The sequence below is a fragment of the Natator depressus genome, chromosome 16 (assembly GCF_965152275.1).
Source record: "Natator depressus isolate rNatDep1 chromosome 16, rNatDep2.hap1, whole genome shotgun sequence".
Taxonomy (NCBI): Eukaryota; Metazoa; Chordata; order Testudines; family Cheloniidae; genus Natator; species Natator depressus.
Genome location: NC_134249.1, coordinates 22,949,986 through 22,965,607, shown reverse-complemented (window position 1 = coordinate 22,965,607; position 15,622 = coordinate 22,949,986). Strand labels below are relative to the sequence as shown.

Here is a 15,622-nt window from a genome sequence, read left to right as displayed (position 1 = left end):
TGGAGCAAAGAGCTCTGGAAAACCCAGATGCGCAGGAATGTTTACATACTATGCTTAGACTCTAGCAGCATACTGAGCTCCTTTAGCCATGTTGTAAGTATAAAGAAGTTTTGTGCCAACACCAATGGTTTTGCCCAAGAACTTGGCATATATAGTTAAATTATATATATAAAATATATATCTAAAACTGTCATAAGAAGTTAGAAAGTTTCCTTTAAAAACATAAGACAGCTCTATTTCAGAAACGAATGATCACAGCTATAAAGGGGACACTACAGAAGGGTTTTTTGGGAATCTAGTTTAAACGTCTCTTTTAAAGTGGTGGTTTAAAGGTTTAGTTGCAATATTCACAGTTTGATTTGATTAAAGAGAAGATGTTGACTTTCACTGTGAATTAATGCAGGGTTCATTACCAGTAACTGCCAGGATATCCTTATTCCCAGTGTCAAAGGCTACATCCATTTTACATAATTACATTAAGTAATAGGGTCTGGTGGACAATTTCTATCAGACATTTTTGTTCACCTCAAGCGATACAACTGTATGAAATATCTCCCAGAGAAGCACTTTGTCACACAGCTATTATTAAATAGGAATTATTAATTAATACAAAGGATACATTAATAGTAAGGCAATTACATTTGCGGACCAGAGCCTCCTTTGTAATGACAGAGTTGGAATCAATTTGCAGCACAGTATTTGATCCCCTGGCAAACCTTGATGATGCTACAGTTAACTAAATGGGAGTGTGATGGACCTCAACTTGGTTCTGTGGCAGAGACCAATTCTAAGTTCTGGGTTTTAGAATTTGGTATCTTTGCTATTTCTAATTAGAGAGTCGTTTTGATCGGAAGGACCTTCTCTAATGAGTCACATAGTTCCCTTTTTGCATTGTGGCAGTACAAATTTCATTACTCACAAAGCATCCCTGATAACTGGTGTCTACGCAGGTTTGAATCAAATTTTGGCTGAATGCTTTTTAAAACTAATTTTCTTCCAACTCTTTTCTAGAATTTTAAAGCAAAAAAAAAAAAAAAAGTGAAATTCTCAAGGTTTTAGCTGTACCTTTTACACTAAGGTAAACTGGCTTTGTCTTAAATTACTGAGTAAAAAAAAAAGGCAGAGGTTGTTTATTAAATTGTGCCACTTAGTTGAAACTTAGCAGTGTTAAATTATTTAAAATGCAAAAGTTTGATGAGGAGTTAGTCTCCAGTACAGTCAGAAAGTACAAGCCTAGGTCAGCACTGTGGGTTTTTAATAATAATGCAAGCTCCTTGTCACTTGAAGAGAAAGCAGGGCTTCAGTTCTCTGTCAACGTAAGTAATCAGTTTTAAAAAAGCTACTAAATAGTGTCTATGTTAATCCTCCTGGCTCTTAAACACACAAAACTTTTCACTTGGGCTGGTTGTTGTACAGGCCCTGAGGGCTCCATAATCTTCTATCAGGGAGCTCAATATTGGGTGGCTATTACATACCATTCAGACTTCAAGATCTAGGCTCATGTGGCTAGAATTGATGGTGTTGCATAGGACCTCCTTGGTTATGATTGATACAGTATTTGGGTGTTCCAACTCAATGAGACAAGGTGGGTGAGAGAATCTCTCTCTCACCAACAGAAGTTGGTCCAATAAAAGATTATTACCTTGCCCACCTTGTCTCTCTAATATCCTGGGACCAACATGGCTTCAACTGCATTCCATCTTCATGTTATTGTAACCCCTACAACTCTTTGCATAGTTCAGCTCAGCCTACTTAATGTTAAATAATTTCCCATTCGTGCTTTCACAACTGACCATAAGTGCAAGCATCAAGTCTGGCCACCCTCAGTATTTCCCAAACTTTTGACAACATTGACTGTATGTCAAGTACAATCTTATTAGCTTACGCAGCAACTCTGGGGAGAAGTCAAACACTAACTACACTCGTGATAAGAGAAACCTTAGGTTAGATGGTTACTCCACAGAGAACAGCACTCTTTTTAAACTATAAGGCACTTATGAAAGATTCAGAAGTATCTGCACACAAAACACATGTGGTACATGCCAGAGCACTGGTTTTGAACAGCATGTCTTATACACTCAGTTAGTCTACAAATGAAGAGCCAAAAGGAAGAGTGATACTGTGAACCTCCCACTTGGGCTGCTCAGAGAAAAACAAAGCTATCTACACTATTTAAGAGTTTCAAACAAGCTGCAATGCAGGTGCAGCAGTTTCTGTAGACAGCGCCACACACAGTTTTGCCAGCACTTAGGTTAATTTCACTATAGAGGAGACCTTCTTAAGAGTACAAAAGAGCATAAGCTCAATGCTTATAGTGTAAAACTTCCCTCCCATTAACCTGCTACAGCCCACTGTAGAGTCTCGGGTTTAAAACAGTTTCAAGCACTCAACTTGCGGAGGATTTTTAACAGAAGCTAAAAAAAGTTAACATTAGGAACATAAAAGCTTCAGGATCACTTGGCCAATCTTGATTAATTTGGGAAATTTTAAATGCAGGGTCATCTTCCATTTACCTCCAAAGTAGATATACAGACAGAATTTATAGTACCTATCAATGCATTTTTAATGAGCTCCTTGCTGTAGTATACAATTAAATATAGCTCTGTTCCATCCAAAAGGACCATATTTTCTGCTTCTGCACTGTTTACTTTGTTTCAAGTGTGTTATTCCCAGTTGTCTCCAGGAGAGATGCTGCTGGCCATTTAGCAGAAATCACTGGAGAAAGACTTGAGCAAATAAATGCTTTTCTGCATATGCAATATGTGTAGTTTTACGCAGATTTTAAACTTTATTGGCGTGGTTTTAGTCACTTAAGCTCTATTTGTTTCATTGCAAAGCATCTAGAATATTTGCATTTGGGGTAGATAAATCAAAGTTATATGTGACCCCCCCCCCAATATATACGGGATAGACAAATGCTGAGAACAACTTGCTGGCCTCACATGTTTACCTTCATATTGCAAGCTAACTCCATCAGCTTTTTTGCATTTTCCTCTGACCGATATCTCTTGGGCAGCTGTACACGGAAGAACTTTAAAGCCCCCTCAAAGTCTGTCAATAACAGGTCATCCTTGGTAGTCTAGAAACATACAGAAAGGAAACAATATTTGCAAAACGTATTTTGAAAAATAGCTTCAACAACAGATGCTAATAAAATGAAACAGCTATTTTGTTAAGATCAAGAGAAAGTATCTTTTAATCTTCTTAAAATAGCAGTAGGTGTTTCCACTTGCACAATAGGACATTTTCCACATGGCACAGCCGCAGAGGCAGTGCATGCCAAACAGCAACGAGAACAATACAGGAAGATTTCTGATTATAGTATTTTTGTAACACAGCCAGTTCATGGTGATGTATTAAATGAAAAAATGTTAAAGTTGGATACTCACTTTTAATAATCCCAGTGCAACATTAAAAATAACACTTATTCCCTAAAGAGAGAAAGAAAAGAAAAACAGGAATAAGTCAACATTTTCAATATTTACAAGCCAGGCTATTACTTTATTCCAACACCTTAAATTTACATATTTTTACTTGTTTGTATTAAAATGGGAATGTAGCATAAAAATGTAAGCAGTAGCTTCATCAGATCAAAGCCCTGGAGACTAAACTCACAAGCAATAAGGCAAAAATCCCCTGTGCATGGCACTTTGCAGATAGCAAAAGGATCTGCCTCAAACACACACTCCAGCCTCTCCTCGCTAAGCTTCCCTTTGCCTGATGGAGAAAAGAATTCTTCCAAACTTCCTTTGTCTTTATGTTCAGTCTAATAATAAAAGATCCTTTTAGGAAAACTACATAGTCCAGTAGATTGTGGTGAGCTCAGGGCAGGGCTCCAAATGCAATTCATGCATTTAGCAACATAAAACAGTAACCAACAAAGCTACAGGTCTCGGCAAAAGCTGCTGTAAATTAATAGCCAGTAAGAAGCTATCTTCATATAATGTGGAGTTGTGTCACCTAATACATTCAGTTCTGCAGGTGGCAGAGCCACTGGCTTAAGGGGCCCTAAACCACACAAGAAACATGTCTTTCACTTGTCTAAAACTCAGTCAGGAAAACATTCCTCCTGTTACATCTTCCCTTTCACCTCAAAGGATGAGGGGAGAAGGGAGGACAGGCAGACACTACTACTCGGTACCTGGCGTATAGCTGGAGTTCTGCGATCTCTGAGGGATGGAAGGACTCCCTATGACCCAGGAACCTCTTTGTGCCAACTGGCAGAGGGCACAGAGTTTTACAGGGATCCCTTGAGTCAAGTATATGCACAAGTTCACCAAAGGGCGGCATGTAAGATCTCTACCAAGAGCCAGTAGCCCACTGGTCATGCTAAGCACTGCAAAATGTAAGTATATAAGAACGGCTATACTGGGTCAGACCAATGGTCCATCTAGCCCAGAATCCTGTTTTCCAACAGTCACCAATGCCAGATGTTTCAGAGAGAATGGACAGAACAGGGCAGTCAGCAAGTGATCCATCCCCTATTGTTCACTCCCAGCTTCTGGCAGCTAGGGACATCCAGAGCATGGAGTTGCATCCCTGACATCTTGGCTAATAGTCATTGATGGACCTAGCCTCCAGGAACTTACCTAATTCTTTTTTGAACCCCGTTATAGTTTTGCCCTTCACAACATCCCCTAGCAACAAGTTCTGTAGGTTGACTGTGCGTTGTGTGAAGAAGTTTGTTTTAAATCTGCTGCCTATTCATTTCATTAATTCACCCTTGGTTTTTATAGTCCTCTATCATATCCCCATTAGTCATCTCTTTTCCAGCGGAAAAGTCCCAGTCTTTTTAATCTCTCGGTATATGGAAGCCATTCCACACCCTTAATCATTTTTGTTGCCCTTCTCTGTATCGTTTCCAATTCTAATATACCTGTTTTTGAGATGGGTTGACCAGAACTGCATGCAGTATTCAAGGAGTGGGTGTACCATGGATTTATCGTGTTTATTTTCTGTCTTATTATCTCTTTCTTAATGGTTCCTAAAATTGTTAGCTTTTTTGATTGCTACTTTACATTGAGAGGATGTTTTCAGAGAACTATCCACAATGACTCCAAGATCTCTTTCTTGAGTGGTAACAGCTATTTTAGACCTCATCACTTTGCATGTATAGTTGGGATTATGTTTTACTTCGTTAAATAAACTCTTGCTTGTTTTCATTATTAACATGTCTAAGTGCCGTGTGTTAAACCAAGCAGTGATCTGACGTGAAGCTGGTAAACTAGAGCCCACTGCTTCTTTGGGAACAGCGAATCTGTGAATGCTGTGTGCCCAGTGGAGCAGGGGCTAGACACTCCAGGGAGTCGCTCGGAGGGCTCATGGGTTGGAGTTCACCTATTGCTACCTTGCAGAGGGACAGCGGAACCTGCGTATGCTGAGAGGGGAGTGCTTGTGTTGTCTGTGGCCAGTGGAATCAGGGAGCTGACCCCTAGCAGGCACAGACAAGGCTTCCTCACAAGGGCAGGTGATAGCGAGGAGCCTCACAACCCCAGGTACCATGGGGAAGCATAAGACTCCCCCCCTCTGTATTTTGTAATGTCCTCAGTCTAGGGACACATCTTTAGTGCAGTTTCTTTCCATCAGGATGGTTTGGGAGCCAGTTCTCTTTAAAGAGTAAGCATCTCTCCACCTCAGTATGGTACACATTTATATTCTCCCATTTGCTTATGTTTTAGAAAAGTAGTTTTTCTGCTGTACAGCTTCCTCTGACAAAATACTTGTTATGCTGTATTTGATTGTACTGTGTCCCCCTGTTCCAGCGCGCGCGCGCGCACACACACACACACTCTACAACGGCTGTTCTGCTGTTGTCAGCTCTGCTCTAAAGTCTCTGAGGGGGAGTTAGTTTAGACAAAAACATCCAACATTTTACAATAATTTTATGTTAATGAGAGTTGCTATATTGACAGTCCAACGAGCTTTCCCTACACACCACTCAGGCAACATGACTCTAGCCTCACTTGGAGGGATCACCTCTATGGCCTATGCAATCTCTGGCCTCTTGGGTGATAGTACCATCACTGGGTGCAATCGGTGCCATCTGCTGTCGTGAGACCTCCGACACACTTGATACTGGACATACAGATGGCAATCATTTTTGGTCACTACGGTCAGGGCCTAGTTGTTTCAGAAGCTCTGGAATTTGCAGCAGAATCCACTTCTAGCCAAAGAATCGTGCTCTAGATTCTAAGCTTTTATGTAAGAAGAATTAAATCTCTAGCTCATTCAATGGCAAAGACAACCTTCAAACTTTCAAATACCAAATGTAAGTCGATGCAATGTTGCCTTCCTGAGTCTGCAGATAACACTCCATGTCTATTGTTTGAGGCTAACTCCAATACATAAAGACGACAGCTGAAATAGCAACATAGTCAAGTAGTTCACTGGTGATCATTTTAGCATAAACAGCCAGATAGAGTGCTTATAGCCCACAACCCCAAGCCACCTTCCCAGCCCTCCTTGGGTGCCAGAAGCCATAGCTGCTCTCTACTCAGGTGCCAAAACTCCAGCTTTCCCCAGGCAACGTCTACAAGGCACACTGTCAGGACAAAAATCTGCAGCCTCCTGGAAAATTAAAATGTGGGGCTAATGTATTGAATTCAATAGTTTTTTTAAAATTTAGAGGAGGCTGATGGTGCGACACCAGAGTGCCCAAGAAACCAGGAGACCTTGCTGTGGAATTCAAGTTCAGCTTGAAACCCTGCCTTGAGTACAGGACTGTCTTGATTTTATTTTTACAAATGTATTGGGCTACCTGCCACAAATGGGTGCTCTCCAATCAGTACTACGTGCTGTAGCAAATTTTATAGTCTGCTACAACCCAAGTATCAAATGATCAAGATAAAAAGTGTTCAGTATGTATCATCAGCTCTTCTGATCGGCTGTCAGTCCCACCAGATTTTATTGTAGTTGGTTGATTGGATACTTTCCCTTCTTGTGCCCTCTCTCAAACAGAAATCTATCACCACTCTATGCAGTACACACAGCAATACACCAACGTGCTTTTTAGCTCCAGGAGCAATGCTCAGGTTGGAGACGACACATTTTTTTGTCTTCAATGGGAGGTGTTCTAGGAGGGTTCCTATACCAGCTGGGACTTGCCCTTATTGTTCAAAGAAAAAACCCTTGACACATCTCTACACTAGAAACCTCAGAATGGCAAAACTCAGCATTATTCTGATGCATTTTAATTTTTATTTCCTACCTGGTCAATTCAAGGCTGTTTAACATCTCAATATAGTAACCGCCCAAAAGCATCAGATTCAAATATAGCAACATAATAGTTCCTTTGGCCAATGTAATATGTTTGTTTTCTACCTAAACAGGAATTACCCACTCTGCTGATCTGTTTGTAAAACATCTTATTTATATGTGTAGAACCCCCCCCACCCCCCGCTAACATCCTTTAATAAACCCCAAAGACAAGCTGCCATTCTCCCCACTAAAAAACAAAAAACAAAAAAAACCTATGAACTTTTAAGGTCAGACACTACAGATGAGGTGGTGTTATGGATAGTTAATACTTCCTCAATGTCAATACTCCCTTTGCCATAATGAATAGTATACAAAGAAATACAAAGTTGAATCCTTTCCCTTTTGTTATAAGAAGGCTCATTTAGCCACTTTATCCTAAGGGGCAACGGACCTTTTTTCTTAGACCCTTTTCTGATATTGGAAAAATTTTATAATTCCTCTGGTGGGAAAGGAGGGCAAAGATGTGATGACTGAGAAAATCAGCCCCCATACACTTTTCCCCAACCAACCCCCCCCCCCCCCCCCAAAAAAAAAATGGCTACAGCATAAAAAAAGATTAGATATACTGAAGACTGGAAAAGGAAAATATCAGTTATGCACGGGGGTATGCAATATTCTGGCCAACAGTTTAAGCATGTATGCAAGATTTCAATTTGTCCTTCCACCTCATTATTCAATGCCACATCTTTTATGGATCCTCTCTTATTCTAGGTTATATAAAAGGGGGAACCTACTCACAAGCTCAATACTAGAGGATCTGGCAGCTCCACCTCCTATATGCTAGACTTTTATTGACATTACCGATTAAGGGCTTGGTTTTCTTTCCATCTCTTATGTCTTTGAGTTTTGACTTTAACAGCAAAAAATTAAGACTGAACTTGCTTCTATCACTTCTATTAGCAGTAGAGCTAGCGCTGTGGTACAGTGGTGCTCTGGATTTAACATCTGATTAACTCTCTCACTTCCAAAAACCTGGGAAATTTTTGCTATGGAGAAAAAATGACTAGATCTTGAAGGCAGCCCTATGCCAATTATTTGGCTACTCATTAATTGAACTGAAAAAGGTTTATTAAAATAGCTGATTAATTATTTAAGTGTCCCTTATATTCAACAGTAGAATCTACTTCCGCTTTACAGGATATCTTCGCTCCACATGCAGAGACCACTTTTCTGCCATCTGTTGCTTTTTTTATACTAGTAACTAGGCAAAGCAAACAGCAGGTTCCAAAGAAGCATAGCTACATAGGGGGCAAAACACTGACCAGGAGATTTATAAATGCAGCAATCTTTAAACGAAAGAAATAGAGCAGAATTTTACTATTTCACACTAATGACTAGGCGATCCATTGAGAAATCATGCATTTTAGTAGTTATCAAATAAGGAAACAAATGATTAAAAAACCCCAAGGGCACTGCATTGCAAAACATGCTCTGTTCATTCATGTTTACAAAGGTAGTTTAGATTTAATTTAAATTACTTCCTAACTTACTGCTAAGTATACTGTTATAAAAAACAACTAAGTCTTCTTAATACAAGATTTCACTACAAAGAATTTTGCTATTAAATATATGCGGAGAAATTGAATGAGACCTCAGTTTCTTTGGAGGGAGGGTTATCGGGCCTATGAGATTACCAAAGTGAAAATTAGCGTAGTCGGGCTGTAAATGCAGAGTATTTCAGTACTCTGGGGATGCTCTAATATTGTCTATCATTACATGGTTCTTAGACATAAAAGTGGCAACAAAAACAAAAAAGTTACTTGGTTAAATCTAAAAAACTAGATACATAAAATTATTTCCTCCATAATACTGTATTCTTTTTATATAGGATTTACAACTGTTAAGAGATTACACGCACAAAATTAACCTCTTTAGCCTGTAACTAATATACAGAATGACGAAAAACAAATTATGATGCTCTAAGAAATAGGAGACTTCAATCTAAAACCAAAAAATGCCATCAACTTTAGTTCTTGGATGTAACATCTGAAAAATGCTGAAAAAACACTTCCATTGCTGCATAACAGTTTTTATGTAAGAGTTTACATTTTTATATGGGAAATTGTACGTCAAGCCTCAGTTGTCCAGCACTCAACAAACAGACATGAACAAAGAATGCTACCAAGCTAGACTTGATAGGAAGAGTCCATCAGGAGTTGCTGCAGATACAAAGTTGTATAATTATATGTGTAATACATACCTCACATAACAGTAAGTCAATAATATGGAAGACCATGTAGAGGGGGAATTTCGCAGTGAACAGGGTTAGAAACCACTGGGAGGCATACATGTGGGCTTCAAGGCTGATGTCCAGAAAGTGATTGTAGAGGTCAGGAATGCACTCCTTAAAAAAAGGATGCTCATTAGTTTTGGCTTAAAAGCAGCTGTTTATATCCTGCTTATAATTCTCAAATCTACATGAGAACAGTACAGTAGAAGAAATATTTAATGTTACCCTATGGCATTTTACAAGTAGCAACTGGAATAATTATGCTAAAGGAAGTTCTTTCTCTGGAACAATGTTGGTGCATAGCTGTCCTCTATCTCAATCAAGGGTATAATAAGATTGTGCAAAAACTATTCACTTGTGATCAAATGCTGCTCTCAAGCAACTAAATCTTGGGTTTTGCAAGCCCTGACCTGTTCACCTCAAAGCAACCTGGACGCTTACCTGCATGAGGCGCTCCAACTGATAAAACTTGCAGTGCAAATCTTCAAAGTTTTGTTTGAAAAGTTCCCTGAGTCCATAGTCAAACATGATTTTGACCAGAACACTAAACGCCTGCTCTTCAGGCATCTGTCAAAGAGAACAAATCTTGTTGACATTTTTATATTATTCTATTTCCTTCTTTCATCTTGCTCTTAGCATCAAGATACCAACCGTTTTTCATAACAGATAAGGGTAATTGCACACATCATAACAACTGGATGATGTGTGACAAATTCCCTCTTAGTTCCCCAATTTAGAAACACACTATTCAACCTTAAAGATCCCCAAGGGTTCTATTTCATGCAGTTGCTGTCCCAGATCTGGGCAATGACTTCAGAATCAAATTATACTCCTACAGATTGTGAGCCCAACCTGTCCAGGTCCTCAGTGTAGTCAGCTAACACAGTTCAGATATGACCAATGCTTTTATAGTATTACTACAAGATGCTAACCGCACAGTAGCATTTTTTATTCTACTTTTTATTCTACATTTGATGGTCTTTTATTCAAACTGATTAAAAAGCGAGTCAGTTATTACTACCCAAAGTTCAGATGTGGCAGCTGTCTACACTGTTTTGGGACACTTCGCTCTCCCCTTTCTGCCAGCAGTTGGAGACAGAAACATCATTACTTGTCAGTATTTATACATCTTTCCTTGGCACCATAAAGCAGTTCTGTTCTTTCCACAGCAGTAAAGACTGACTCTTCAGGTCAATTACTTGTTCCTGTAAAAGGTCAAAATATCTAACTCAAGCGCTCTATTATTCATCCACAGATGCAGTCAGTGAACTCTGAAAACTTTTCAGAGATGTTCCCATACTGGCAGTGAGGGACTTGCAGAAACTACATTTCACTTTATTGCTCAAGGACTGCAAGGGTGTATGCAGCAGTACCTTCTCCAATAAGACAAGGTAACATGAATTCCATCACAGTCCCTAATAGTCACACTCCAAAGACTGCCTTTCAGGAGGTTCAAAAAATGAGAAAGAAACAAAAACTGAGATTTTTAAGTTGCAGCCTTCAGTTTAACAGAGCTCATTCTCAGAAGCAACAACTTACATTAAAGAATGAGCTCTAAGAAAATGTATGAATGATCTTTTCTGGTCTCTATGAATCTCCTTAATCCAATGGGTGCCAAAAAGGTAGGCAGATAGCATTTTGGCATCTAAAAGAAAGCATATCTATTGGTGAGCAGAGTTTGGTCCCCTTACTAGCAGAAAGAATAAACCTTTATTACTGATTGGGTTCAGAACAGTACTGAAGAATTAATTTCTCCATCAGTTAAGAGTTTTATTATACAGGTTATAGAGAATCAAAGCATTACAGTTAGATACTATCAGTCCATTTGACTTCTGTTTATAAAGACTGTAGTTTATAATATATTTCTGTCTCCTCACAGAATTATGGAAAAAAATTGCTCTGAAAACCATACATACTGTCAGTTGGAAAGTGACGCACAAAAATCTTTATATTTAGTTCTGCATGGTAGCAGCAATCACTCAAGATTGGCTGGAGGGGTAGGGGAAGATCATCACAAAATCCTACGGGGCTTAGGAACTGCAGTTTCAAATATGGACTTATGACAAAAAGCAGATGACATTCTTCCAAAAAAAAAAAATTGATTTAAAAATAGCATGTAGCTGCAGACATTTTTACATTTTTTCACATAAGATAAGATGTTTCACACAAACATAAGTAAGTCTCAAAACTTTCTACTCAGATGTACTTAAAGTGTAAAACAGATAGCAGCAGCCGTCGTAAGTTCAGACCACTCATTGCCTGGATAGAGAAGGGATCATTACACTAAGCACAAATTTACCCAATGCTAATAATTGAAAAATAATACATTTGAGACTCAATCTATTTTAATCTTTGGTCATTGACTAACATCTAAACCACAAAAAACAAGGCCTAGAATATATTTCCCCAAATAAACAAACACATTGCAATGTTCAAACCACTAAGACTTAAACTCCCACACTACTAACATGCTGCAGAATGTGTTCTGTTTAATCCAAAGGCCATGGCAGCCCTGGTTTGTCCTTGTGATCAATACCAATAAAAGCTCTTCTAGAAACTTAAACTGAATCAGAAATGCCCTCCCCCTGCCCCGGGTACCTTTACAAGGAGTTCCATAGGTAGCCTAAACCCTAAAGTAATTTCTATCCAGACAGCCTACTTTGCATAAACAAAGCAAGAGAGTCTGATTTGAACTTAAGACAGCTTGGGGTAGAAAGGAAGCTAGAAACAGAAGGAAAATGAAGTGAACACTGACCACAAACTCATTATTGATGCTGCAGTGAACTTTAAATGGAACATGCTCCTCTTTCCCCCAAAGTCATAATTATGGAAAAACAAGCATTTGAGTAAATAAGCATGGGACTTGCTACTGCACTAGTAGGAGTGAATCTGAAATGAGTTATTCTGAATAAACTTGAGCATTTTTTTGTCTGAGGCTTACAATAAATTGGAATGTGGGGAGAGAGGGGACTTACATGCAGAAGCAGCACAGCGGCAAGAAATGACTGGCCTTGACAGTAGCCAATCTCTTCATCATAGACGGAATAGGCCTGAAAAGAGAATCAATATTTTAAGATGTACACTCTCCCTAGAGCAGAACTACATGAGAAAAAAAATAAGTACTGAAGTGTATACCTTCAGTCATGACTGAACTGTGATTCCAGGATATGCTTTAGCTGCTATGTTACTGCACAACGATTAACCCAAAGAAAAAACTGTTTGCAGAGCAATTGTTGGTGGCCAGCAGATATCTGGTTGGTCGCATGGTGCTGGACTGTTTCCAGCTCCTAACTCACACTGAAGGCTGCTTAAAGTACATGAAATCACTTTCCTAAGATTACTTTTACAGAGCAACACTTGCTGTAGTTGCAATCAGGATATCAGGAGATTATGAATCACATGAATACAAGTGAGGAAGGAGTAAGACAACCTCTCTATTAAAACGCAACCTGTACTATGAAAAAGTTTGAAAACCTTTGGATTAGCCTAAAATTTCTTCAGTAGCCTCAGGCAGTACACACACAAAAAAATGACCCATGAATTTTCAATATGGGCCCTATGCAAGAAAAAAAATGCCAAGCAAGTAGTATTTCATATTGTATAGGAAGGCCATGGACACATTCTGTGTGCAGTTTAGTTGTAGCCATATCAGTCCCAGGATATTAGAGATATGGTGGGTGAGGTAATATCTTTTATTGGACCAACTTCTATTGGCGAGAGACACAAGCTTTCGAGCCACACACAGCTCATCTTCAAGTCATTTTAAAATGGAAACATTTTAGTTTGTATCAAATCTCAAATGCGTGGAATACCCTCAACCATTAGTGTGCTGGAGACAATGCAAACTCATCATTAGATAGCAATTCTAAAATATTTTAGATCAACACAGTAAACAGTGCCGTCCCACCCTTGGATCCAGTATCATGGTCATCTCAAATGGGGATGTATGAAGTAGTGGCTTTTATGGACAAATCAAGGCCCTGTTGGGGGATTCTCTTCTTTAAATTATTATTGCCACAGTGCCACATTGCCACTCTAACAAAAGTAAGGCAAGGAAGAAAGATATCTAACCATGCAGGTGAACTTTATAGAATAGATTTACCCTCCATTTCCTAAGTGCAGCGTGTTGGCACATGATGTTCCTCAAGGTTACAGAGTTCAAAGTCTATGGAGAGTTCTTCCCTTGGATATATATACATGGCTCCAACTGACTGCAGTGGGAATGGGGGCATGCATATGTAGACAGGATTAGGCCTTGCAATTACAGCATGTACCAATTTTGTTGGCTCACAATCCCACTCACAGAGAAGTCTCATATACTTTAAGGTCAGAAGGGACTATCATGATCATCTAGTCCCCACTTATCTCTTCTTATGCCCCATGCCAGCCTCTAGATAGTCCTGATTCCAGTCAAATTTGGACCCAAATACTTTTTCATAGCCTTTAGCCCAGGGATTGACTTTCACGTGCCAATCATTAAATATTTTCCCCACTTAACCTTTAGTTCATTATTTGATAGTTATTTTTATACCATAGACCCATCTGTTCGGGAGGGGTCCCTTTACAATGAAATGCATTACAATCCTGTTTTGCCTTTGTTGCAGCATAAGATGCTTAAGTTCTAAAATGACAGCATTACAGTGGCAGCATTACATCTTGCACATGACACCAGGTCAACATGCAGTCACATATACAAAAGGAGCTACCAACAGACAAAGGCACATCTGAAACCCCAATTGAAAAAGGAGAGCTGCTGGACCTAACGTGGATAAAATTAATGTAATAAAACATTGTTGCTGAGAAGAGGGATACTGAAAGGTAAAAGACTAAACAGAGTGTTTGGGTGAGGATGATATTGAGCACCTTAGTCTGCTTCCAAAATAAAGATCCCATGGAAAACTATCACCGCCAAGGAACTGGAGAACAATTTCACATTGACTCTGAAGTCATGGAAAAGGTGCAAAGACGGTCAGTCCAGTTCCTATGCTAGCTTAAGAGTGATCTTGCTGATATGTTACTGTTGCAAAATATACCGGATAAACCATCAAGATCAGACAGATGTAACCGAAGGATTATGTTTCCAAAGCATTTTTTACAGCAACATTTGATATTTTTGGGTGCTATTTCAAATTACTGGGTTTATGCAGTGGTACAGAAAAAAAAAATCTTTTAACTGGTTACCAAGTGTTTGATTTTAGGATTAATTATACACAAGAAATGCACAAGCATTTCCTTCTGCCCAGGACAGTCCCCTGTGCAAAGCACATCATTTTTAAATGATATCCTAAATGAAAAACTATGTGCCAAGAATTTAAGCTTCAAAATGCAGAAATGTCTCCTGAGGGATAAAACACATGAGGAATTTCTAAATGCAGAATCAGAGTGCTGAAAGCTTGAGATTCTCTGGTCAAACAAGGTAATTGGATCAAACAGAAAACAGTCATTTGTACCTGATAATTATCTTCTGCATTTTAATGAGCACTTCAATGGATGCCTGCTGGTTTATAATGCTAATGAGAGATGCATAATTATCTTCAACTTTACAGATACTTAGATCTTTTGCAAGATCTTTACTCTCTGTTAGACTAATTTCAGAGTGGCAGCCACGTTAGTCTGTATCCGCAAAAAGAACAGGAGTACTTGTGGCACCTTAGAGACTAACCGATTTATTTGAGCATAAGCTTTCGTGAGCTACAGCTCACTTCATCGGATGCATGTAGCTCATGAAAGCTCATGCTCAAATAAATTGGTTAGTCTCTAAGGTGCCACAAGTCCTCCTTTTCTTTTTGTTAGACTAATGTAGCTCTTATGAAAGTTCCACAAGTATTTGTTGTATTCTGAGAACATATTTTAAAAAAACACTTTAATTTAGCATTGTTTAGGGTTGTATCTCAATCTATAGATGTGATGGACAGAAATGAGGTCATCCCCATTTGCACAGTGTTCTGATATCAACTAACTATCTAACTAAGAAATTAACTATCAAAACCGTGCAGAAATATTTGCATCATTTAACAGATCAAGGATTTCTAAAGGTTTTGTGAGGAATAAAAATGAGATGTCCCTCTTTCTTCTTCACACTTTGCTGCACCTTCCTCTGTTTAGTGTGTTGCCCAGTGATCCTATAAAAATTGA

The 15,622-nt window shown here is 38.9% G+C and overlaps 1 protein-coding gene across 1 annotated transcript in view; it reads right to left on the bottom strand.

The window, feature by feature from the left end:
* The window catches only part of RABGAP1 (RAB GTPase activating protein 1), a 124,148-nt gene that overhangs the window by 17,010 nt on the left and 91,516 nt on the right, over positions 1-15,622 (bottom strand). The window contains exons 15-19 of the mRNA XM_074974178.1: positions 12,463-12,537; positions 9,929-10,054; positions 9,458-9,601; positions 3,390-3,431; positions 2,951-3,079 (exon numbers count right to left, since the gene is read on the bottom strand). Of these exons, the coding sequence (XP_074830279.1) occupies positions 2,951-3,079; positions 3,390-3,431; positions 9,458-9,601; positions 9,929-10,054; positions 12,463-12,537 (516 nt within the window). The remainder of the gene's footprint in view (positions 1-2,950; positions 3,080-3,389; positions 3,432-9,457; positions 9,602-9,928; positions 10,055-12,462; positions 12,538-15,622) is intronic.